At 52.9% G+C, this 25,947-nt stretch overlaps 1 protein-coding gene across 1 annotated transcript; it reads left to right on the forward strand.

Moving 5' to 3' along the window:
* Nucleotides 476-12,248, forward strand: NPTX2 (neuronal pentraxin 2). Its single transcript, XM_021086095.1, has 5 exons — nucleotides 476-1,082; nucleotides 2,665-2,881; nucleotides 7,555-7,799; nucleotides 9,479-9,658; nucleotides 10,788-12,248. The coding sequence occupies exons 1-5, from the start codon at nucleotides 657-659 to the stop codon at nucleotides 11,013-11,015; spliced, it is 1,296 nt and encodes a 431-aa protein (XP_020941754.1). The 5' UTR covers nucleotides 476-656; the 3' UTR covers nucleotides 11,016-12,248.

Raw genomic sequence — 25,947 nt, forward strand, 5'->3', positions numbered from 1 at the left:
GCGACGGCAGCGCTCGGTTCGAGTCCCGCCAGGGGCGCCTCCTCACTTTCTTCACTTTGTGAAATGGGGGCCGCCCCCGCCCCGGGGCTGCGGCGACCAAGCACCAAGGCCTGGCGCCGCGCCTGCAGCCCAGCAGCCGCCCCGGGGGCGGCAGGGCACCAGGGGGCTCTTGCCTTCTCCTCCGCCGCGACGTCCCCGTCCTCGGGGCGCCCGGACAGGGCCCCCTGAAGGCACTCAGGGCCTTTTTTTCTACCTCAGCCCTCTCTCCACCCGGGCCCCCGCGCTCTCACCCCCGGCTCCGGCCCACGCGCCCGCCCGCCAGTCAGGCAGCAGCGACGCCAGAAGGCGCCCCCGCCCCGCCCCCTGCGTGACGCGCGCCCGGCAGGGCCAATCAGATCTCGCGACACCGCGCCCCACGCGCCAGCCCCCGCCCCCCCGAGCTTAAGAAAGGGCGCGCGGGCCGGGCCGGGCCAGAGTGCGGAGCCAGGCAGAGCGTGCGGGCTGTGGGCCGCGGACTGCTCGGTGGGCTCCTGCGCTCACGCTGCCCTCGAGCGGCGCACTCGGCCGCAGCCCTCCGCGCAGGCGCCCACGCCGTTCGCCCCGACGGCGCCGGCTCGCCAGCCAGCGGATGCTGGAGTGAGCGCGGCAGTGGCGGGATGCTGGCGCTGCTGACTGCCGGTGTGGCGCTCGCTGTGGCCGCCGGGGCCCAGGACGGCCCGGCGCCGGGCAACCGCTTCGTGTGCACGGCGTTGCCCCCAGAGGCGGCGCGAGCCGGCTGCCCGCTGGCAGCGATGCCCATGCAGGGCGGCGCGCTGAGCCCCGAGGAGGAGCTGCGGGCGGCGGTGCTACAGCTGCGTGAGACCGTCGTACAGCAGAAGGAGACGCTGGGCGCCCAGCGCGAGGCCATCAGCGAGCTCACTGCTAAGCTGGCGCGCTGCGAGGGTCTGGCGGGGGGCAAGGCACCAGGCCGGGCGGCCTCGGGCAAGGACACCATGGGCGATCTGCCGCGGGACCCCGGCCACGTCGTGGAGCAGCTCAGCCGCTCTCTGCAGACCCTCAAGGACCGTCTGGAGAACCTCGAGGTAGCGGGACGCGGGAGCCCTGGGGGGGACGCCCCCGAGGCCCGGAGGGGCTCGTGGCCTTGCCCGCCAGGCTGTTCGGGACACTGCCTTCTGGAAGCTCTTAGACGCAGAGCGACCTGGGCTTGGGGTCAGGGGCGTTCTCGGTTCTGCACTGGAACTTACTTGAGTGGCTGTCATCCCTCCTTCCCATCCCCTTGCTGGGAAGGAAAGGGTTAAATGCCCCGGGGCGCCGGGACTGCCAGCGGCGGGGCCAGTCGTTTCCCGAGGTCCGGGCGGGCAGCGGGGATGGCTTTCAATCTCTTTGCAAATCTCGAGTCTCCCCTAGCCGGACGCACTCCTGGAGCTTGTGTCGGGTGACGCCAGGCTGCCGCGTGAGGTCGGCAGCCCAGGGCGTCCGATGTTTCCTTTTATAAATCAGGTTGGGCCGGACCCGAGCGGGCGGAGGCCAGAGGGTCTCTGCGGGAGGCCAGAGCGGGCGGGTCCCCGGCCCCCGCAGACGCGCCCCGGAGGAAACGCGGTTAACTTCAAAGACACTGTCCGCGAATTGAGCGGATCTAAGGTGCCCTTCTCGATTGCTTTGGGGGAAGGGACCTTATTCCCTCTCTCTTGGGACGCACATGCAGTTTGGAACTTGGAGAGAGAAATCTTCATTTAATTTCCATCTCTACTTTCCGACCTGTTTAAGAAGTGTGGATGTTTCTATTAGACACGGTGACCAAAATACTTCTGAGCAAAACTAGGTTTCAATTACAGGTGGTAATTATTGCCAAATTATTTGAGCGTTTCCTGTGGCATGATGGCTAAATACAGTATTTCCAGGATCTGTATATCCCTCGATTCATTATGATTAATAACAGCTAACATTTCTGGAACACTAAATATGCGCCAGGCATATTATCTAATTTTAACTCGCGCAACAATCTTGCAAGGCAGATCCTATAATCTGTATTTTGCAATTTGGAACACTTAGAGAGAAGGGTAAATAGCTTGCCAAGGATTTGTGGCTAGGCAGTGGCAGGCTGCCTCCAGAACCAGCAAAATGGTAGAGGAGGAAAAAAAAAGGAAGTGAGGCTTTAGAAACACCATTAAAAGCGAAGATTCCTAAAATGCAGAATAGTTGTGTTTTAGAGTTCTCATTTTCCAGTGACCATAGTCATGCCCCTTTGTGCCCTAGTGGAACTGGGGGACTGTTTTCATTTTCCTTGAAAGCTCATCAGTTTTGAGGACCATTTAATTAATTCTTTTTTTTTTTTTTTTGGTAATTCTACATGTGTTTTGGTCTTTACTTGAGAATGACAGATATTGGTTAAAATTTGACTTTTTAGTAAGAGGAGGAAAACAGCTTCCTGAGAGGGGAAATGAGAGTCCCAAGTTTCAAATATTGCAGCAAAGTAATTCTTGTATCTTTGGAATCCTTTCCATACAAAAAAAAAAAAAAAGCATCAGTGAAATGCTCCCTTACTGCCGTTGGCAGAATTTTATACTCCCGGTGCGGTGGGACCATCAGAGCTACATTTCACAATGTCTTTTTAACTGGCCTTGATACTTCTCCCTCTTGTGTCCCCGCCTCCGCCACCCAAAGCACCAGCTCCGAGTGAACGTGTCCACGGCGGCGCTGCCCGGCGACTTTCGGGAGGTGCTCCAGCGGCGGCTGGGGGAGCTGGAGAGGCAGCTGCTGAGCAAGGTGGCCGAGCTGGAGGACGAGAAGTCCCTGCTCCACAACGAGACCTCGGCTCACCGGCAGAAGACCGAGAGCGCCCTGAACGCCCTGCTGCAGAGAGTGACAGAGCTGGAGCGAGGTGAGGGCTTCGCTGCTGGTGTCTCTGTCGCCCCCTGGCTGACGTCCATCCGGCCCCTCCCAGGGTCTTGCCGCCCTGGAAGGGAAACGGGGGCTCCCGGCAAGGGGGCGCTGGCAGAGAGCCGCCAGCAATTTCCCTTTGACAGATGAGGCCACTTGTGCCCCTGGGGGAGCGGTGGGTCCCAGCTCCCTGCCTGCTGACTCTGGCAGCAGCTCTGCTCCCGCGTTTGCTTGGCTCTGAGCTGCTCTTCTGTCCGCCCAGCCCTACAGTCTTAGATGCAAAAAACCACCCACCTCCTCACCACCCAAGTGTGGTCCCCCTCTCCCTTCTGCCTCTCACTTCTCATAGCAAGTGTGGCTTTTCCAACCAGAGTCATTCGTGGTGCACGGAGTCAGCGCCCCAGCTGTCTCCCCACCTGGCCTTTGTCAGAACCTCAGAGACAGAGGGGGCTGCTGGCTGCTGAGAGTTGCCTGGTTTGGGGCCCCCGTGCTCAGCCCCAGATGTCAGCAGTGATTGCTGCCACCACATGGAGACAGTCCCTTGCTGTCTGAGCAAACAGTAAGGGTGACAGACAAGAGCCATCTCCAGAAAGAGCCCCACCCCAGCCCCACGGGCATTGTCCATGGAAGAGCCAGCACCCTCGGGGTCAGCTTGGACAAAGCCCCCGATCTCTGAAACCTCCTGCCACGAGGGCCTCCCAGTCCCTCTGATCTAGACACCGCAGCAGTTTCTGAGAGTCTCTCTCCTCGGCTCACGTTCTCGTGGGTAAGTTGCTCTGGATCTAGGGCCCTAGACGGTTCAGAGGCACCGCATAGGGCGTTCCAGGCCTGCTGGTAGTGAGTACAGGATTATAATCTTTTCAGAGGCACTAACCTGACAAAGGCGGTTTCTCTGACTCGGTTTTATGAATCGGTAAGTGAATGTCTAATAGCAGAATGTCCACTCTCTCTTCCAGTGCTGTCGGCACGGCGGCTCAGCAGGGCCAGATGGAGTCACCCAAGGGGATAGTGTTTCTGTTCCTTTTTATTCATTCGCTTTTATGGCCGCATCACGGTCTTCTTCATCCCTTTCCTGTTCTCTTCCTCCAGAAAATCCATCCTTCCTTCCCCTTATTATTACACTTGGATTCTTCAGTATCAAAAAGAAAAAAAAAAAAAGTCCTTTCTGCCTCACCTCCATAGCCGGGTGACCTCAGGAAGCTCCTCAGGTCTCAAGAGCCTTCCCCGAAGGCAGAGCAGCTATAGCTTAAGCCTTTGTCACAGAACAGGAGGAGAGGAAGGGCCAGGGGAGGGTGGCCTTCACCCCCGTGGAACCTGGCACCTGCGGGCCGAGGGAGCAGGGACTCTACACTTACGCAGTAGCTTGAAGGCAGGTGGCTGTGGAATAGGGGAGGGCTTTGCCAGAGACCTCCGTGGCTGCTATACCTCGCTTGGCACAGCGGCTGAGTTTCTATGAGGAGGTGGGTTCACAGAAGCGGGTTAGTAGAAATCTGCCAGCTTAGAGCATGGACACAGCGCTTGTGTTATACCCATTTCACAGACCAGAGTAGTGCCCTGAGGTTCTCGGCCAGACATGTCATTTGGGGAGAGGGGACCGAGGTGGGGCCTGGGCCACTGGCTGGTGAGCCGCAGTCACGCAGTCCTGCCCCTCCCCATTTTGTTCAGTGACTCCAGGCTGGTTGTGAGTTTCACTAGGCTTCCTCTAAGGTCCTTCGTCCTGGCTTTGGCCTCCCGGAGCTGCCACTCTGTGACTCTCCCTCCCATCTTTAGCCATCCGTTCACAGCCGGAAAGCAGCAGTCAGGCCTCACCCAGCCAGTCTGATTCCTGCCCCCATGCTCTTCTCAGAGCTCGCCCGGCACGAAGGGCAGGTCTGTATCTGACCCAGAGCTGGACTCCACAAGGTCAAGGCCCCTGGCTGGCCATTCTTGCAGGGCCCACAGGCTCTGGCACTGAGCAGCAGCTCAGCTTTTGCCATCTGCTGCCGTTTGACCCCCACCATGAGAACGCTAGACTCCTGGGTGCCCCACCCAGCCCTGGGATGGGTCTTCGAGGAACGTGGTCATTTACAGACTGACTTGTCTTCTGGACCGTTCTGGGTTTATGCCTGTTCTGTATGCGACAAGCATGAAGGGCTGTGTAAACGTCCAGCCCGCGATGTACCGAGTGGAAAATACACTGTATTCCGTAGAAGCATCCTGCTGAGCCCAGAGAAGAGGGACCTCAACCACATGCAACTGGGGGCCTTAGGGGACTCTGGCCTCTGGGGGTGTCAACCCCTGCCCCTTAAGTGCCTGTTCTGCTCCAGACACTGAGCTGTAAGTTCTACCTCTGTATCTTCTTTAGCACCTGCAACAACCCAGTGAGATAGGATTTAGTTAGATTAGGGCCTGAGTCAGAGAGTCAGGGGTGCCTGCATTCATGTGGCTGCAGATTGCAGAGCCCGAGTTGAAGTTAGTGGTGACCCCCAAGAACCAGAGTCATGGCGGCTGCAGCCTGGAGCAGCATGGGGGTCCAGCCGTGCTGGGCAGGTAGCTCCTCCAGCCCCCTGGTGAGCCTCCAACCCTGCGTGTGAATGCACCCGTCACCCAGGTCCCAGGGGGGTGCTTTTTTTCCTTTATTGCAAGATCTACTCATCTGGAGTTGGGGGACTCCAGACTCCAGGCCTGCCAGCCAGGCAGAGCCAAGCTCAGAAAGTTGAAAGAAACTTTGAAATCCTTGTCTCTTTGGCTCCAGGCCGCCCTCCTCCTTAGCTTGTCTGCCACCCGCAGTCCTTGATTTATTGGTCAAGCCTTTTAATTCCTTAATTGGTTTTAACAAAGTTTCCTCTGTATCTCCAAGCTGTTTTATATAAACAAAGGATACTGGCATTCAGGGTACGCCCACCCCACTTAGCCACCCCCGCCCCGCTGTGCTCCCAGATCTGATGAAACTTAGCTGTTGTCCCCGGGTTAACGATGTTACCGACACCAAGCCTTATTAAATCAGCAAGCCTGCCCACCTGCAAGGAGAGAAGCCATTTCTCCTTTTAAGCTAGTCATGTCACATGAAAACACGGGCATTTGCAGATTAAACACTGGCAGCTGCCAGTAGTGGAAAGAGAGACTTCCATCCCTGCTCTGTCATTCACTGGCGGTGTGACCTGGGCTCAGTCGCCGCACTTCTCTGAGCCTCGGTGCCTCCACTGTGCAACCTGCAGAATGGGGCTTTCTGGTTCTCGCTTTCTGCTTTGCTTCGCCTCATGGTGTGTGTGGGGGGAGGGGGCCTGTCTCAGCCTAACTCACTCCTGGCCTGGCTCCGCCCTCGGCCTCCCCAGGCGACTTGGTCTTCCCAGGCCTCACCTGGTGTTCCCCAGCCTTGGGACATCAGGATGGATCGGGCAAGACCACAGAGCTGGGAGATAGGAGTAAATATACCTGTGAAACCCAGATGCTGGTACGTCTACTCTGCCCGTTGCAGGGAGACTGGACGGCGACCTGGGCCCCGCTGCTTTCCTTTGCGGAAGGTCCGTGGGTCTCTGTGAATCATGGCACGTGCTACTTGCTGGGGCAGAAAATGAGCACAGGGGTCGTGATGGAGAAAATTTCATCCATTCTAACCTCTTTTCTACAGGGGGCATGGAAGGGGCAGGTTTAGTCCACTAGAGACATAGGCAGTTTGGTTCTGGGTGGGGAGAGCCTGCCTGTCTTTGATGGCGACAGGGACCATTGGCCCCTCGTGGATTCTTAAGAAATGCTTATTGGATGAGTAAAGGGCATGTGGGTTCCTTCCCCAGAACTGTCTGGTCCTCACATGAGAGAGACGCTTTTGCCATGACAGCTCAGCGTCCCCTGCAAACCCTGGGAGTTGTGATAACCAAACAGGGGCTTGTCTTCTGTGTGTTTGTTTCTGTTGTTACTTTTGAGCTCACATCAAAACTGTATTGAAAATTGCTTTGACCCATTTCAGAGTATCAGTTGTTTTTGAAAGGCTTGGAAAGTGCCATTGACATGGGGACAGCCTGGGGGCTTCTCAACAGCCTGGGCTGACCCCAGGGGGTCAAGGCTCTGGCCAGTCGGGAGGGACCCCACTGCATTGCTGTCTCCCACTGGTTCCAAGCTGCAGGAAGTTCTCCATAAGTTCCATCTTCTCTTGAGAAGGAAAGGGCACACCATGAGCAAAGCAGTTCGCATCAGGGATTTAGTCCAGAAGCCACTTCTGAGTTAAGTGGCTCTGTTGAGTCACGGACTCCTGACTCCACCTCGGCCGTCGTGATTCTTCAGGGGAAGAAGTGACATGCATTTATTGGCTGGACAAATGACAGGCATAAGGCTTCATGTCTCCAAGCCCCAGTCCAGCAGGCCCCCGGCCCAGTGTCACTGAAGGGGCTGAGAGTCCAAGGAAACAGCTGAGGCAACAGGACTTGGTTGAGGAAGGGTTTTCTGGCTGAATTTAACCAGAAAATTAAGTCTTAGCCATCCCTCTTCCCCCGGCTTCCAGAGCAAGCAGACCTCTGTTTCCCACGGGAGTTTCAGCACGTTTGAACAGCGGCTGGTCAGAGCAGGTGCTCTGCTGCTTGGGGGACCAGCTTCTGGGGCGGCGGGGGTGGGGTGAGTCCAGGTGAGCTGCTGCCCTGAGTGGCACTGGTCGCAGAGGGGAGGTGGGCTCCCGTGCTATGGGTCCCTCTTTCCCCCCAGGCAACAGTGCCTTCAAGTCACCCGATGCGTTCAAAGTGTCCCTCCCCCTCCGCACGAACTACCTGTACGGCAAGATCAAGAAGACGCTGCCCGAGCTGTACGCCTTCACCATCTGCCTGTGGCTGCGGTCCAGCGCCTCGCCGGGCATCGGCACCCCATTCTCCTACGCGGTGCCCGGGCAGGCCAACGAGATCGTGCTGATAGAGTGGGGCAACAACCCCATTGAGCTGCTCATCAACGACAAGGTGAGGCCTGCCAGGATGGCCACCAAGGTCAGGGTGCTGCAGGGAGTCCCCTGTCTGGCCACGGGGCCATCCTCCTCCGGCCGGAGATGGTTTGGGGGATTCAGTCCCACCCTGGGCAGGTGACTGGGCAGGTAGGGGCAGGGGGCCGGCCAGGGCCATTTGTGGAGGTCAGAGTGGTGAGTCCAGCTGAGAAGCAGCAGAGGGTCCAGGCACAGAGGCCACCGAAGGAGCAGAAGGAGTTGGGGTCTCCGTGTGCCCCCAGCCTGAATTGTCCCTGGCTCTTAGCCAGTCAGTGAGGGCTGTTCCCTGGGGCTGCACTGATCAGGGGAGGGTAGGTGTGTGTGTGTCTGTGTCTGTGTCTGTGTCTGTGAGTGTGTGATATTTCTCCCAAGCATATCTCTTTGGAGGGCTTATTGAAATAGATTTACATACAGTAAAACGTACACTTTTTGGTGTGCAGTCTGACCAGTTTTGACAAATGCATACAGTTGTGTAACCACCACAGTTAAAATATAAAGCAGTGTCATCATCGCCCCAAATTTCTACAGTCCCCCGTGGGGTCACCTCCTGCCCCTGCCCCAGCCCGTGACAACCATCGATCTAGTTCCTGTTCCTACAGTTCTGTCTTCACCAGAGGAAATGTCCCTTTTGGATAGACTGGCTTATTTCGACCTCCAGGAGCGTGGCCTCCTTCAAAGATCACCCCTGGGCATCTGCGGGGCCCTCCCGCCGCCTCACTTAAACTGAAGTCAGCTCCACGTCACCTAGAATGCGTCCTTGCATCCTCCTTGTGGAGCTGAGCATTGAATGGCTCACCAGCCACCCCCTGGCGGCCCGAGCCCTGGCAGCACTCACTGGACACGGCCCCCCTTCCTGTCTGTCTTTACCGAACCGCCCTGGCTGGAGTTTGTTTAAGTGGGAAATACTGTGGAATCCACATGCTGGGCTCCTTCCAGCAGTGACCACGTCCTGAGCTGGGGAAGAATGGTTCTAAATAACGCCCTTGGACGAGGCCGGGCCGAGAGCCTTGTTTTCCTCTCGGTTTAGATGTCGTGTAAACAGCCAATTCCTGGGAGGAAGCTCCAGGTTGCTAGGACACAGCAGTGACAACACAATGCTTCCGCAGGCGAGCTGGTCTGTGGAGCACTCACAGGGCTGCCGGGAGATGGTGGGGGTCAGAAAGGGTCTCCCCCAGTTCTGTGCGCCCCCTCCACTCACGCACAATGGCAGGTGCTCTGTGGGAGGACATGCACACGTGCAGATCCCCGGTGCCACCATGGCAGCTGGGACCTTGCCAGTGTAGATGCCTGGTCTATTTTCCAAAGAAGCTGGCCCGGGAAGCCCTGACTTCCTTTCGGGCCCTCTAGTCAGGAGCGTTGAGGACGAGCATGGGGGTGTGGGGGCTCTCCGTCACACCTGCTCGGTCTGTACAGTGTCCTAGACCCTCAACCACGCCGGGCGCTGAGCGTGCCCAGTTGAAAGCCTCTTAAGAGGCTGGGACATACAGGGTTCTCCAGCCCAAGGGTCTGGAGGCTGGGTAGGATTGAGCCCAGAGCAGAAGGGAAGGTCAAGAGAGCCCCCCATGATGGAAACAGCAGTGGGCCCCAGGCCTCTGGTCCCCCCAGGTCAGACTTCTGGGAACCCCAGGGGGGCCTTCACCTGCCCACTGTCACCCACAGGTCGCACAGCTGCCCCTATTTGTCAGTGATGGCAAGTGGCACCACATCTGTGTCACCTGGACGACGCGGGACGGCATGTGGGAGGCCTTCCAGGATGGGGAGAAGCTGGGCACCGGGGAGAACCTAGCCCCGTGGCACCCCATCAAGCCGGGGGGCGTGCTGATCCTCGGGCAGGAGCAGGTGGGTGCAGGCAGGTGCAAGATGGGTGCCCTCCTGGGGTGTCAGGAGCAGAGGCTGGTCATCCAGGAGGCACGAGGTCCGGCCTGCAGGCTGTCCCCCCAGGCCCTGTCCAGTTGCCTGCCTGCTGGTCCTGGCTGCTGCCGCATGAGGGCAGGGCTGGGGCCATGTCCTGCACTCCCTGGCAGGGACCAGGTTGGTGTGGTGGGTTCGGAAAAATCCTAGAGCGGAGCCTGTCTCACAGGTGAGCAGGGATATCCCTGGAGTCACAGGGTCAGGTAGCAAATCCCGGGCCGTCTCTCTGGATGTTTGGCCTCTGCTGGCCACAGTATTGACTCAGGATGCCGGGCACTGGCTGGTGTTGGCATCTTCCAGGAGCTGCCAGCTCAGGTCGCACCCCTGATTCCCACGAAGGGCACTCGGGGAGCAAGGCCTGTGGGCGAGATGGGACAAGACCTCAGAGGCTGCCCTCAGGAATCGGCCACCTGCGTTGCCGTGAGCTGTGGTGTGGGTCGCAGATGCGGCTCAGATCCCCGCATTGCTGTGGCTCTGGTGTAGGCCAGCAGCTGTAGCTCCATTTTGACCCCCAGCCTGGGAACTTCCATGTGCCCCAGGTGCGGCCCTAAAAAGCAAAAAAAGCAAAAAAAAAAAAAAAAAAAAAAAAAAAACAAGAAACAAAAAACAGATCAGCCAAGATCAGCCACCTGGGAGAGAGGACGTCTCAGCTGTCCGCTCGTGGGCAGATGGGAGTTCCTGCTTCAGTCTTTGTCTGAGGCTGCCGGATGGAAGAGACCCCAGGCTGTTGGGGGGGGCCTTGGGTGGGGGCCCTCTGCCTTCTCTCCACCTCACTTTCCCATTACTTCCCCCCGGGGAGGGGCTGGGAGTCAGCACCCGAGGCTCAGTCCTGGCTTCCAGGCCTCGGATGAGCATCCTCTGCCCAGTGTCCCCTCCGTAAAGCAGGGGGTGGTTTGAGACAGCCGTGTGCCAGGCCCGGTGTGGCATCCGTGATCGGGGGGAGTCAGGACCGTGCCCCTGGGTCCACCTCCCTCCCGAGCGGGTACCCTGTCCTCCCCTGAAGCCGGTCACGCGCCTGCGTCTGCGCCTGCCCCACGCCGTCTGTTCCCTTCCGCAGGACACGGTGGGGGGCAGGTTCGATGCCACGCAGGCCTTTGTGGGGGAGCTCAGCCAGTTCAACATCTGGGACCGCGTGCTTCGTGCCCAGGAGATCATTGGCATCGCCAACTGCTCCACGAACATGGCCGGTAACATCATTCCCTGGGTGGACAACAACGTGGACGTGTTCGGCGGGGCTTCCAAGTGGCCCGTGGAGACCTGCGAGGAGCGTCTCCTCGACTTGTAGCTGCCGTCACCTCTGTCCAGGAGGCGGAAGGGAGGGCTGCCCCCCTTCCCCCCGCCCCCAGGGGAACTGTCTAAACCTCCTGCCACACTGGGTGGTGGGGGGGCCCCAAAGCCCCTTCCCAGGGCGTCTCTGAGACTGAGGCTCTGTGGCAGCATGTGTCACCAGCTTATTTGTTCCCAACCAAGATTGGGTTGGTTTGCGGCGCGGAGAAGCCCTGAGCCGCAGGTGGGCAGGTTTCGGACCTCTGCTGTCGGGGGGCAGGGAGGGGGGGACTGCTGTCCTTAAGGCCCGGTTCGCAACCCCTGTAAATGCTCGCGCGCCACAGCCCTGCCTGCCCTCTTGGATCCTTGGTGTCTTGTGTGCGTCCGTCCCCTTGAAAGGCTGTGCATCCTTCCCGCTGGAGTGGCCGTGTCCCTTGTGTGTTGAGTACGCCCCGCTGTCACCTGAGCACGTGGCAACCCCACCCCCACCCCACAAGGGCCCTTCTCTTGGTGTTCTTTATACTGTGACGCTTCCCGTCCTAGGGACTCTTGAGCCTACGGAGGAACGCAGGCAGGTGGCCCACAGGGTGCCCTGCCTTCTCCAAGGCGGAGGCGCATCCTCGACCCAGAGAAGAGGCTGTGCACGGGAACTCGGAACGGAGAAGGGCCGTGGCAGCTGCCCCTCCCGCTCTGTCTCCTCTCCCTCTGACCCATGCTTCGGCGGAATCATGCCTGAGTATGGCTTTGAAAAGGTGTCTTTTCTCCACTGGTGCCAAAAGTTCAGTTGCAGCTTTCACAACCATTCGATGCGGTTTGGGGAATCGGTTTTGTTGTTGTTTGGTTTCCCCAACAGAAAAGAGCAGCCATGAGCAGGCTTCCGTTCTGGATGTCTCTCGTCCACTGTGCGGAACGTGCTAGTTTTACTTCATGTTGGCTCCTATGAGCCTTTGCCCGTCTCCAGTATTTCCCCCAGAACTTTTTCAGGAAACGGAGGTCATGTGACTGATACCTGCGTAGTGACTCCAGGCTGCTTATTTTATGGGACAGAGGTAGTAACTTATTTTAAAGATAAAGCGATCAAGTGGGGAAATTTATAAAGATAAATATTATATATTTTATTTTTCATACATGGTGGAAGTGCAAATCTGTGGGAATCCCATGTGTAGGACAAAGCTGACATGCCCATCGTAACACGTGTGCTACCAGAGCTCTTCTGATGATGGAGTTTGGATTAAAGTGCACTGGAACATGCCTTGGTGTCTGCTTTCTCCTTGTCGGGGGCTGCGGGCAGGAAGGGCGGGAGCTTTGCAACACCTGGCGGGGGGATGACCTCTCTGGTGCATGTGGGCCTGGCCCCTCTGGGCAGCTCCCGGAGAGCTGAGGATGCTCGGAAAAGGGTGTGGTGATGGATTGTGCCCTTCCCGCCTCACCACTAGGCTTGGTCCGGGGCTGCCCCACAGGCTCTGCCTTGCCTCTTTGTCCCCAGCCTGTCCCTGTCATCGCAACTGGGAATCGAGCTTAGCTAGAGAACCCTCAGCTCCCTGCCCGGCCCCGGGCATGACTTGTTCAGCACCCACTGTGTGTGTGTGTGCTCTGCCACACGTCTCGTTTAATCCTCTTCACAACCCCCTGAAAGGGTTAATCCCAATTTACAAGGGAACGTAGAATGATGAACCCGTGACTTTGGGATCGTACAGCCGACAAAGGGCAGAGCTGGGAGCCAAGCCAGCCTGTGGCTCTGAAGGCCTTTCCATCCACCCCCGCCTTCTGGCCTTGGGCTCTGAGGGGGCCAGGTGCCAGTGTGTCCTCCCAGTGCCATCTCTGTGTGTCCACCTGGCCCTGGCAGGTGTGTCGATATTTGCCCCATCACCTCCGCTAACAGTACAGAGGCTCCCTCACCACCACTTTCTGCTTTTGTACCTTCGCTCCATTTCAGTAGCTGCGGAGTGTAACCCAGCCTGTCCCTGTCCCAAGTGGCAATGTCTCAGCTTCTGTTCTGAGGGAGCAGAGTCCAATCTTGGGGCCAGACAATGCTGTGGTCTGGCTGTCCTTGATGGACGTACACGATGGAAGGCCATGCGGAAGACTACAACGGAAGCCGTGACCTCTAAAACCAAAACCATCAGGGGGTCACTGAGATGCCTGCAGTCCCCTGTCAATGGCGTGCCTTATGAACTGGCAGGAACTCAATCCCTCGTGTTGGGTAGAGCTTGTCATTAGGCCGGATTCCCTGCGTGGGGGCTTTGGAATCCACGGAGATCAGGTGGAGAGCAGTTTATTTCAAATCTCCTTCATGATAAAAGCACCAGCCACCCAGGTCTCCCCCTGGAAGGTGCCAAAGAGTTTCCGTATTTCATACCCATGCAGGGCACTGAGATTGCCTTACCTGGGTCCCTGGCACCGCCTCTTCCAAGAGCAAACCTTTGTACCGGGGCTTTGAACCCACAGCTGACAGCATGCTTCACGTTGAAAAATTCTCTCGCTGTAAGACCAAGAATAATACGAGAATGTCACTAACACGTCTATGTACCATGGTGCTTGGGGTTTTGGCCAAGGAAATTAGGCAAGAAAATGAAATAAAATGAATTGCAATGGGTAACAAAGAAGGAAAACTACCTTTATGTGCAGGGGACCTGCTCTTGTACATAACACCATCAGGAAGCCACGGAAACACGCTGCCAGCTAATAGCTGAGTGCAGTGAGGATGCGTGATATGAGGTCAATTTATGAAAATCAACTGTGTCTTGATACATCAGCACTGAGCAATTGAAATGAAAGCAAGAAAATAATTCTATTTGCTACAGCCACAAACAGTTCAAATACGCGTAACAAAGGCAATGAAAGATTCGTACCCTGGAAACTGCAAGACACTGTTGAAAGAAATGAAAGAAGATCTGGGTAAATGGAAAGATAACTATGTTCAAAAAAAAAAAAAAAAAGAAAGAAAGAAAGATAATATGGGCATAGATCAGGTGACCCAATATTGCTAAGGTTGCTATCGTGGATTCGGCAGGAAAAAAAAAATTGGTTCAGATGTGGAGTCTGATGACACCACACACACACCGCCTAGAGGGTATAAAAGGTTTATTATGAGGCTTCCTGGGGCGTTCCCTTCATGGCAGCGCGGAAACAAATCCGACTAGAATCCATGAGAACGCAGGTTCCATCCCTGGACTCTCTCTGTGGGTCAGGGATCCGGGGTTGCCGTGAGCTGTCGGGTAGGTCGCAGACACAGCTCAGATCCCGCAGTTGCCATGGCTGTGGTGTAGGCCCCTCGCTGTAGCTTCAATTGGACCCCTAGCCTGGGAACGCAGGTGTGGCCTAAAAAAAGAAAACAAACAAACAAACAAAAAAAAAAAAAAAAAGAAAGAAAAAGAAGAGGCTTGCTACAAGGAGATCAGGTCTAAAAATGGCTTAAGAGCAGAGCAGGAAGACTGGCTTCAGTTTTCGATGCGGTTGGGGCTAGGGCGAGTGTGGTGGCTCCCCGCTGTGGTTTGGACTGCCCCCAGGCACCAAAGGAGAAATAATTTAGGCTTTCACATGACTTGCCCCAATGTGGAGCACAAGAGGAAGAGGGAGGTGACGTTTAAAAACGGTTAGTTGGGAGTTCCCTTTGTGGCTTGGTGGTTGACGAATCCGACTAGGAACCATGGGGTTGCGGGTTCGATCCCTGGCGTTGCTCAGTGGGTTGAGGATCCGGCGTTGCCGTGGGCTGTGATGTGGGTCGAAGGTGCGGCTCGGATCCTGCGTTGCTGTGGTTCTGGCGTAGGCCGGTGGCTACAGCTCCGATTCGACCCCTAGCCTGGGAACCTCCATATGCGGAGAGAATGGCCCTAGGAAAGGCAAACAAACAAACAAATAAAAAAACTGTTAGCTGTTGGAATTCCTTTGTGATGCAGCAGGTTAAAGATCCTGAGTTGTCCCTGCAGCATCTTGGGTCACTGCTGTGGTGAGGGTTTGATCCCTGGCCTGGGAACTTCTGCATCCTGCAGATATGGACAAAAAAAAAAAGTTTAACGTAGAGTCAGCATATGACCCAACAATTCCACCCCTAAGTATATACTCATGAGAACTGATAGATACATTCACAGAAAAGGTGAACAGAATTTCTTGGCAGTGTTATTCATAACAGCCAAATGTCTATCAACTGATGAATGGATAAACAGCTTGTGGTATATCCATACAATAGACTATTTCAATAAAAGGAATAGGAGTTCCCGTCGTGGCGCAGTGGTTAACGAATCCGACTAGGAACCATGATGTTGCGGGTTCGAGCCCTGCCCTTGCTCAGTGGGTTAACGATCCGGCGTTGCCGTGAGCTGTGGTGTAGGTTGCAGACGCAGCTCGGATCCCTCGTTGCTGTGGCTCTGGCGTAGGCCAGTGGCTACAGCTCCGATTCGACCCCTAGCCTGGGAACCTCCATATGCCGCAGGTGCAGCCCTAGAAAAGACAAAAAGACAAAAATAAAATAAAATAAAATAAAAAATAAATAAAAGGAATAAAATACTGATATATGCTATAACATGGATAAGCCTGGAAAGCATTCTTCTAGTGAAAGAAGCCAGTCACAGAGGACCATAGAGCATACAGTTCCATTTGTGTGAACTGTCCAGAATAAGCAAATCTACAAAGACAGAAACTAGATGGTTGGTTGCCGTGGACTGGGGGTAGCTGTTGTATTGGAGGGAAACGAGGAATGATGATTAGTGGGCATGGAGTTTCTTTCTAGGGTGATAAAAATGCCTTCAGATTGATTGTGGTGATGGTGGCAAAGTCGGTGACTATTCTAAAAACCACCAAGTTTTACGCTTTAAAATTAAGGGTGCATTTTATGGCGTAAACATTACATCTCGATTCTAAAAAAAAAAAAAAAAAAAAAAAGAAAAAGGGAGGTTTTGGCCTTGAGCAGAGGACAGATACCCTTTACTGAGGTGGGGAGGTGGAGGAGGGCAAAAAGCAAGTGCAGGGGTGGGTGGAATCAAGGGTTTTGTTTTATCGGTAACTCTGAAATGTCTAGAACACGTTCGAAGGTCACTGTCTGGTGGGCAATTGGATTTTTCGAGAAATCAGGGCTGAAGATAAAAATTGGGGTGAAAAACAGGGTCCCTGCCCTCTACGTACTCCCAGGGTGTTTATCCAGCCTCTTCATCCAGCGTAGATGTGCTTGTCCTTACACGGACCACAGGCTTCCCCCTGGTAGAACCATATCCGCGCATACGCCCGGTTCATTCAACATGCATGTACAGATCCTGCGAGAGGCATTCAGGAGAGTGGAAGTGCACCCCTCTCGCGGTCTGTGAGGAGAGACAGTTAACCTCATCAAGCAAGTAATGGTCTCAGAAAGATGGGAGGTGGTCAAGGCTGGGGGATGGGTATTTTCCAGGGACGTCTTTAATGATCCCTTGCTCTGCATTCAGCCGTAAACTGAACAAACCCAGCCATTGACCTCACCTTTGATGGCTCCAAGAGCTGCCAGTCGGCTCTGCCTGGGGTGGGTGTTGGGCAGGCACATAGAAGCGATTTGATTGGTCCTGGGCATTTCCATATGACAAGGCAGCTTGTCAAGGCCGGGACTGCGTGTGCGTTTGGTTATGTGACTTTGGCCTTGACAGGCTGCTGGCTTCCCACTGTTTTCTCAAGGAAGCGCAAGGCAAATTTACTGGGGGATTTTACTTCTCTCTACAAAGCAGTCCTGCTCTCTGTCGTTGTCAGTGCAAATATGCATGAGCACATTTTAAAACCCTGTTCAAGCAGAAATAAAACTCCGAAGACTGAACCTTGTGGGTAGATTGACATCTCTTTCTCGGTCAGCATCATACACCAGAGACCATGTCCTGAGAAAGAAAGGCCATCAAAACCCTGGCTTGTTTGCTTGCTTTCTCCTTAGGGCTGCACCCACAGCGTATGGAAGTTCCCAGGCTAAGGGTCAAACTGGAGCTGCAGCTAACAGCCTATGCCACAGCCACAGCAGCATGGGATCCAAGCTGCATCTGTGGCCTACACCGAAGCCCAGAGCAATGCCGGGTCCTTAACCCACTGAGCCACAAGGGGAATTCCTCAAAACTCTGGTTTTCTGTGCTCACGGGAGTAGCATAGATCTGTACCATGGCTCCAGACTCAAATCTGGCAAGAAAAAACACATTTATTTTCTCTGAAGCTGATTTCTCATTAAGATACCATACACACAATAAAGCGCAATGCATACACGTTGTTTTAAAAAAAATCATAAATGAGGGAGTTCCCGTCGTGGCGCAGTGGTTAACGAATCCGACTAGGAACCATGAGGTTGCGGGTTCGGTCCCTGCCCTTGCTCAGTGGGTTAACGATCCGGCGTTGCCGTGAGCTATGGTGTAGGTTGCAGACACGGCTCAGATCCCGCGTTGCTGTGGCTCTGGCGTAGGCCGGTGGCTACAGCTCCGATTGGATCCCTAGCCTGGGAACCTCCATATGCCGTGGGAGTGGCCCAAGAAATAGCAACAATAACAACAACAACAACAAAAAGACCAAAAAAAAAAAATCATAAATGAAATTTGTGTACCAACCACTCCATTTAAGAAATGTTTGTTGGCGTTCCCGTTGTAGTGCAGCAGAAATGAATCTGACTAGCATCCTTGAGGACGCAGGTTCAATCCCTGGCCTCGCTCAGTGGGTTAAGGATCCAGCATTGCCATGAGCAATGGTGTAGGTCTAAGATGCGGCTCAGATCTGGTGTTGTTGGGGCTCTGGCGTAGGCCAGCAGCTACAGCTTCTGTTTGACCCCTAGCCTGGGAACCTCCATATGACACGTGTGCTGCCCTAAAGAGACAAAAGAAGGAAGAAAGAAAGAAAGAAATGTTTGTTCAGTGACTAGTTTGTGACAGGTGCTGTTCCAGGTGCTTGGTTGACATCAAAGAAAAAAAGGTAAAGATTCCACTGCTGCCGATCTGCCATTCTGGAGGGAAGAGATTGGCAATAACCACTAGACACAACAAGTAAATCAATTATTTAGTTTGTCAGAAGTGGATAAATGCTCTGGGAAAAGGAAATGGAGACCAGAACAAGGGGAAGAGAAGCGTGGTTTTGAGGGGCTGAGGTTTACAGCCTAAGGTAGGGTGATGGACGGGGCCCCATTGAGAAGAGGACATTCGAGCAAAGACTCGAAGGAGGTGGCAGAATCGACCGCATAGATCTGTATGGCATAATCAGACTGGTTGGGTTCTCCTTTGACGTGCATTTTTCATCTTAATATTATGCTTACGAGGGTCTCCAGGCAGATGTGTGTGGCTGTCGTTCATTCATAGTCACTGATATGTGGTCTTTCTTCAATGCACATAACTGCATTTCTCTCTTTGTGCTTCTGATGGCATATATTTACTTTTGGATTTTTCTCTGTGGCCAGTGCCCAGGTGTGCGATGGCTGAGCTGAAAGATATGGGCATCTTTACCTTTAACCTTTATGGGTCGAATTATTTTCCCCTCCAAAAAATTCTGAAGCCCGAACCCCCAGTATCCGTGAGTGCAGCCTCATCTGGAAATAGGGTCTTTGCAGATGATCAGGTTGAAATGAGGTCCTTAGGAGGCGCTCTAATTGAATGTGACTGGTGTCCGAAGGGAACGTTTGCATACAGAGATAGACTTATATCCACGTGAAGACACAGACAGAATACTCAACCACCTGCGAGCCAAGGAACACCTGAGGCTATCACAAGCTGGGAGAGGGGCCTGGGACAGCTTCTCCCTCACAGCCCTCAGAAGGAACCGATCTTACCCACACCCTGATTTTGGACTTTGGCCTTCAGAACTGAAGACCCACAGATCTCCGTAGTTGAACCCACCCAGTTTGCGGTGCTTTGTTACAGCCGCTCTCGATAACCAATACAAGGGGTCCTTCCAAATTGCTTTCCAAAGAAGTCGTACCTATTTGCACGTCTGTCAGCCCCTCTTATTGCTCCACGTCCTCACCAACACTGGATGTATTCAGATTTGGTCATTTTTTGCTCATCTGGTGGAAATAAAAACGGAATTTGCCTTTAATTCTGTTCCCTTTCTACTAATGCAGCTGAGTATTTTTTCATGCGTTTAGAAACATTTGTGTTTCCTCTTCTGTGAAAGAGCTGTTCATATCTTCTGCCATAGGTTGTTTGCCGTTTTCTTATTTGTTAGTAGGAGTCCTTTCGGCTCTAGAAGCGGATCCTTTGGCGGGTGTATATGTTGCAAATACTTCCTTCCAGTCCATAGCTTGTCTCCTTGCAGTTCTATCAGTTTTTGTTTCAGGTGTTTTGAAGCTACATTACTAGGTGCATATACGTTCGGGATTGCTATGTCCTCTTGATGAACCGACACTTTCTCATCATGAAATACGCTTCTCATCTCTGGTAATATTGCTTGCTCTGAAATCTACTTGGTCTCATGTGTCGAATATGACCACTCCAGCATTATGGTGTGTGTGTGTGTGTTTTTTGGGTTTTGTTTTGTTTTTGTCTTTTTAGAGCAGCACATATGGAGGATCCCAGGCTGGGGGTCTAATTGGAGCTGTAACCTCTGGCCTACACCACAGCCATGCCAGATTCGAGGCGCATCTGTGGTCTACACCACAGCTCACAGCGACACGAGATCCTTAACCCACTGAGGGAGGCCAGGGATCCAACCCACAACCTCATGGTTCCTAGTTGGCTTCGTTACCGCTGTGCCACAATGGGAACTCCCAGCTTTATTTTGATTAGTATTTGTATGGTATCTTTTTCCATCCCTTTACTCTTGTTTGATTTTTTAAATATATAAAGTGTGTTTATTGTAGACAATGCAGCTGAGTGTTGCTCTTTTCTACAATCTGACAAACTCTGCCTTTAACTTGGGCAATTTAGGCCATTTCCATTTATTGTGTCTGTCGCTATATTTAGGTTTCAATCTGCACTCTATTTGTTTTGTATGTATCCCCTCCTTTTTCACTCCCCCTTTTCTCTTTTTCTGCCTTCTTGTGGATTAATTTGTATGATTCTATTTTACCTCCTTTGCTGACTGAGTTATAACTATTTTGTTAAAAATAAACCATTAATTATCATGCTAAGTGAAGTCAGTCAGACAAGGAGACACCAACATCCAGTGCTCTCCCTGACATGTGGAATCTAAAAAAAGGACGCAGTGAACTTCTTTGTGGAACAGATACTGACTCACAGACTTTGAAAAACTTACGGTTTCCAAATGAGCCAGGGCAGGGTGTGGGGGGATGCCCTGAGGGTTTGGGATGGAAATGCTATACAATGGAGTTGTGATGATGGTTGTACAACTATAAATGTAATAAAATTCATTGAGGAATTTAAACAATAATAATAATACGTAAAGTAGGAAAGCAAAAAATAAAATAAAAAGTAGGAGTTCCCGTCGTGGCGCAGTGGTTAACAAATCCGACTAGGAACCATGAGGTTGAGGGTTCGATCCCTGGCCTTGCTCAGTGGGTTAAGGATCCAGCGTTGCTGTGAGCTGTGGTGTAGGCCAGCGGCTACAGCTCCAATTAGACCCCTAGCCTGGGAACCTCCATATGCCGCGGGAGCGGCCCTAGAAAAGGCAAAAAGACAAAAAATAAAAATATAAAATAAAATAAAAAACAAACCATTAAAATGCTGCTTTAGGTTAACGGTATACATTTTCAACTCATCTCCATTCAAACAGTATTTCACCACTTCACGCATAGTTCAAGAACACTACCTCCCACCTTTCCCTGAGGTAGTTGTGTTATATATTTTACTTTTACTTGTGTTATAGATGCCATACTACATATTACTTTTTGCTTAAAATAGTCAGTTGTATTTTACAGAGGTTAAGATAATAGGGGGAAATTCTTGTATGTTTACTCAATGTAGTTATTTCCAGTTCTTTTCGTTTCTTTATTTGCATTCCTTTATTTACTGCTCATATCATTTTCCTTCTGTCCAAAGGATTTCCTTGAACCTTTCTTATAATGAAGATCTGCCGGTGAGGAATCCTTTCAGCTTTTGTAAGTCTGGGAAAAGTGTGTTCATTTCACCTTCATTTTTGGAAGCTATTTTTACGGAGTGGAGAATTCTAAATGGATGGTTTTCTTTCTCTTGTGGTATTTAAAGAATGTTGTTGCCTTGCCCTCTCACTTGTGTTGTTTCCAGCAAGGGTTCTGATGTCATCCTTAGCTTCGTTCCTCTATACCTAATGTGTTTTTTCCTCTGCTACTTCAATATTTTCTCTATATCACTGGTTTTGGGTAACTCGATAATGATGGACCCTGGCGTAGTCTCTTAATTTCTTATATCTGGAAATGTTTCAGCCATTATTACTTAAAAATTTTTTCTGCTTTCTTTCTCTCTCTAAAATTACATGTTTATTAAATCACATGAGAATGTCCCACAGCTCACTGATTCTCTTTTTATTTTCTTTTCGATTTTTTTCCTGTTGCATTTAAGGTACTGCCTATTGCTGTATCCTCAAGTTCACTAGCATTTTCTTTTACAGTTTTTAATCTGCCATTAGTGTCATCCCACGTGGTTTTCACCTCTGCAAGTTTAATTTGGGGGTTTTGATATCTGCATTCCTGTCTAGGAAAAACTCACTGATTTTCTTTGCTCTCACGCTGAATACTTCTGACACCAGATGTGTCCTACAATTCGATCCAGTTCTGACACTATCTGCCTGGATCATATACTACAAGTTAAGGGCTCCGTCTCAGAAGACTGCCCCCCCCCTTCAGGCACTAATCACCAGTCCCAGGTTATCAACTGTACTTCTGACCACCTGTATAAATTGGGGTCCCCACAACCCCTCTTTAGGCACCATAATTTCCTAGAGTGGCTCTAGCCACAGAACTCATGGAAACACTTGTATTTACCGGATTTTTACAGACGATATAAAAAGGGATACAGATGAACAGCCTAATGAAGAGATACATAGCAAACATCTGGAAAAATCCCAAGCTCAGGGGTTCCTGTCCTCTTGGAGCTGGGGTGCACCACCCTCCTGACACATGAATGTGTTCACCAACTCAGAAGCGCTCCAGACCTGATACTTCGGGGATTTTTACGGAGGCTTCATCACATAGGCATGACTAATTATTAACTCCATTTCTAGCCCCTCTCCCTCCTCTGGAGAGGGGAGTCTGGGGCTGAAAATTCCAAGCTTCTAATCATGGCTTGGACTTTCTGGTGACCAGCCCCCATCCAGGAGCCCATAAAGAGCTACTTTATTAGAACAAAAGATTCTCCTATCACCTAGGACATTCTAAGGGATTTAGGAGGTCTGCGTCAGCAACTGGGTTCAGAGAAGAATATGGTGGCATTTATTTTATTTTATTTTTTTTAATTTCATAGTGCCTCCCTTAACTTTTCGTACATTTAAGAAGAAAAACTTAAAAAAAAAAAACCAGTTTTTGAACAGTTATAATGATTGTTTTAAAGTCCTTGTCTCTATTTTAACATCTAAATAAATTCTGAGCCTGGCTGCCAGGAACCCTGTCCCACAAGCTCTCAGTAACTTTCAGTCTGGGGAGGAAGCATGAGCTCTCTACCATCTCTGACTAGTAATGCCAGTCTGTCTAGGGACAGTGGAATGACTGAGAGGTATCTGTCCCCAAAAGAGCAATAGGTGTGACTGGGATGAGCTCGCTAATGTCCTTTCTTTGGCCACACACTCCATGAGGCTCCAGAGTCTGCAGCATGTTTTGAGCTTGTGCCTAAGTCTGGGGAGCCCCTGGAGTTGACCACGCCCATGGAGGTGTGGCCACAGCCCTGGAGATGCAGCCACGCCCCTAGAGACAAGGCAAAACTCAGCGCCTTCCCTGTGGGCCCTGTCCTACCTGGACCAGGGCCCCTAGGTTGCTACAGACACAGCCTTCTTTCTCCCCAAGGACAGCAGCGCTTTAGCTGGTTCCCAAGCCACCCATTAGACGTCAGGGCCTTTGGCGAAGCAGAGAAATCCAGGTGTGGCATGGCCAATGTTTGTAACCAGAAGGATCACATCCTTCTGGAGGCTGGGGCCAGTCTGAGTGGTCTGGGTGTGGAGGGTGAGCTCCGGTATTGCCCGCTCCCATGGTCAGCAGAGCACCAGTTGCCTGCGGGCCCTCAGAGAGGAGCTTCCAAACCCCAGGGGCCTTTTCTCACAGTCCCACCTCCTGTTCTATTTTAAGAGTTTCCAGGGCAAGAAATAGGAAAATGGAATAAATAAGTATATTTTATGCTTCCAGCAGAGAGAGGATGCAGAGTGAGGAGGGCTAGGAGGAGGCTTTCAGAACAGTGTCCCCTGAGAAGGTTCAGACTCACTCCCAGCTGGGAGAAGGTGGGGGCCGTGGTTACCTGTCGGGAAACTGAGGCCCTAGACTTCTGAAAAAGTCAAGGCTCAACTCCAGACCCTGAGTGCATTCCGTGTGCTTGCTCTGTACACTTCATTCTCTTAATAAGAGGTGTAATCTTGATTACTCCCTAAGAGGTAATTTGAAAATACATGCAACTTTTGGCCTATTTACAACTCAAGGTGTGTATGTGGGCCAGTTAACCTAGAAACCAGAGGTGATGAAGATGCCTCGGAGGAGAGCCCTGGTCCCTTCCTCTGGCTTCTGCGAGGACCACCGAACCCCTTTCCAGCAGCCCAGTATCTGCTTCCCAGGCTTCCCTCTGCTGTGACACTGTCCCAGGCCCTGACCCAGATTGTAGCCAAGCCCCAAGCTTGTCCACAAGGAAGCACACAGCAGTCACCATTCACAACTGCTGGTGACAGCTGGTCCAGGAGGGCCTTCTGGCCTGAGATGACAGCAGGCCTGGGTGGCTGGCTTTGGGGCCCAGCTGCTCTTGCTGTGTGGCCTTGAACAGGCCCCTTCCCCTCTCTGGGCCATCTGGAAGATGGCCTGGGGCTCTTGACATCCTTCATCCTAGAGCCCAGCCCGAGAGTGGGGGCTGTCTTTAAAACAGTTGTTCGTGAGGTTGCTCCAGGGCAGCTGGAATTTACTCAAGCTCCCTGACATCCCTGAAAAGCAGGCAGGTCTGTTATTCCCATTTCTCAGATGGAGAAACTGATGCTAAAGAAAGAGAAGGATTTATCAGTTACAGAGGGGGGCCCATCCAGAGTCTGGCCCTGGACATGCTGTCCTGGGGAATTCATTTCATGCAGAAACCCAGGGAATGGACAGGAGATGAGGTGTGCCCACTCCCCATAGAGGAGTCATTACTGGAGGCATCTGAGAGCCCCCTGGGGCCACCCCCCAGGCCATCCTCAGGCACTCAGGACAAAGCCCTGTCCTTGTGTCCCTCCCTACCTGTCTCTCTCTCTCTCCTTCAGCAAATATTTGCTATTGCTTGGTGAGCTGCTGCCATGGTTACAGGCATCCTGGGAGCTGAGGGTCCAAGTTGGACTTTAAACCTCTTTAAAATTCAAGACCTAGAGTAAACAGCTGCTTCTTCAAACCTCCGTCCTACATCAGTGTCCCCATCCCTCCAGGCTGCGAGCCTTTTGCTGACTGAGGGGTTGGGGAAGGTGGAGGAGGGGCCCCACAGCCCCGGGTTGGGGGGAAGAGCCTGAGGCCACACGGACCCCCTTCTACCCCAGGGTTGATCCCCGCTCTGCAGAGATGCCACTCCTGGGCAGCTTCCAATGACCCCAGAGGACTGAGTTCTGATGCGGTTCCCGCCAGCCCAGCTGTGGATCCTGAGCAAGTTATGGTTCTTTGAGCCTTAGTTCGCTCATCTATAAAATAAGGGTGCGTGGGCCCCCCGGGCTTATTTTGAGGAGCGAAGCCCTGTGCAGAGGACATGCTTTCTGAGTAGGAGCGTGTGGTTGTAAGTGGATGGAAATTCAGAGGTCTGGTTATAATGGATAGAGATGCCCAAGTTCACACCTGTCTACACAACCTCTCTAGGTGCCTTGGGGCACAGGATTTCACACAGCCGAGGGGCAGTTTCCTGCCTGGATAAGGAGACAACAATCCCTACACAGCTCAGAGTGGTTCTGAGGACTAAAAGAGCTGAGCCGAGCGTGTTCATCCTTGGCTGCGAACAAATTACTCCAAACTGAGCACCTGAAGACCACAAACCTCTATTATCTCACGGGTTCCATGGGTCAGGAATCCAGGAGTGGCTTAGCTGGGTGGTCCTTGCTCAGGATGCTTTGCAAAGTCGTGATTGAGATGTTGGCCGGGCTGCAGTCTCTGAAGGCTCGGCTGGGCAGGAGGACCCCCTTCCAAGAAGATGCCTTCTCACGGCTGTGGGGCAGGCGGCCTCAGCTCCTCTCCACGTGGGCCTCTCCAAACGGCTGCTGGGGCCATGGTGGCTGGCTTCCCACGAGTATTCGGAGAACATAATCTATCTTCTGGAACCTAATCTTGGAAATGTCATGTCATCTTATCTGCTGCCTTCCACAAGTCCTGCAGACCAACCCTGGTGCAGTAGGTGGGAGGGGTCTGCTCAAGATTGTGCATACACGAAGTAGAGGTCATAGAGGCAGAGGTCAAGGTCATAAAGGTCAAGGTCATAGAGGCTGAGGTCATCTTTGATGTTGCCTCCTGAGGAAAGGGCTCCCAGTACCAGCATGTAGTGAATACTTAGGACGTGGGGGCGGTGCTGTCATTAGGCAGGATACAAACTCAGAGCGTAGAAGGGCTTAGGTTGGAGAAAGGAATGCAGGAAAAAGACCAGGCCCAGCATGGGGCCCCCAGGCCCCAAGTGAAGCACATTCCCTGGGCCAGGCTAAGAGACTTGGCAACCAGATCAGGTGCCATGGAGAGAAGGGACAAGAGCTGTGACCCAACTGGTGCAGACTCGCAGGAGTCAGATTCCAGGCAGACCGGGCAGCCTGGGTCAGTTATGGCCAGGAAGCCAGGTGGACCCCCTACCCCGTCTTCCCTGAGGGCGGCCAAAGCCCCGAGGGTGCCATGTGGAGCAGGAAGGCGAGCTGGGGTGGAATGGACATGCTGGACCCCTTGCCCTCGAAAATTCTCTCTGAAGTTACCCTTCACTCTGTGG

The sequence above is a fragment of the Sus scrofa genome, chromosome 3 (genome assembly GCF_000003025.6).
Source record: "Sus scrofa isolate TJ Tabasco breed Duroc chromosome 3, Sscrofa11.1, whole genome shotgun sequence".
In the NCBI taxonomy this organism is placed as follows: domain Eukaryota; kingdom Metazoa; phylum Chordata; class Mammalia; order Artiodactyla; family Suidae; genus Sus; species Sus scrofa.

Bases quoted from the DNA above. Each gene is read 5' to 3' on its own strand.
- NPTX2 (XM_021086095.1), top strand. From the start codon at position 657: ATGCTGGCGCTGCTGACTGCCGGTGTGGCGCTCGCTGTGGCCGCCGGG. The intron at 2,882-7,554 runs GTGAGGGCTTCG...CTTTCCCCCCAG, and splicing joins AGTGACAGAGCTGGAGCGAG to GCAACAGTGCCTTCAAGTCA. The intron at 9,659-10,787 runs GTGGGTGCAGGC...TCCCTTCCGCAG, and splicing joins TGATCCTCGGGCAGGAGCAG to GACACGGTGGGGGGCAGGTT.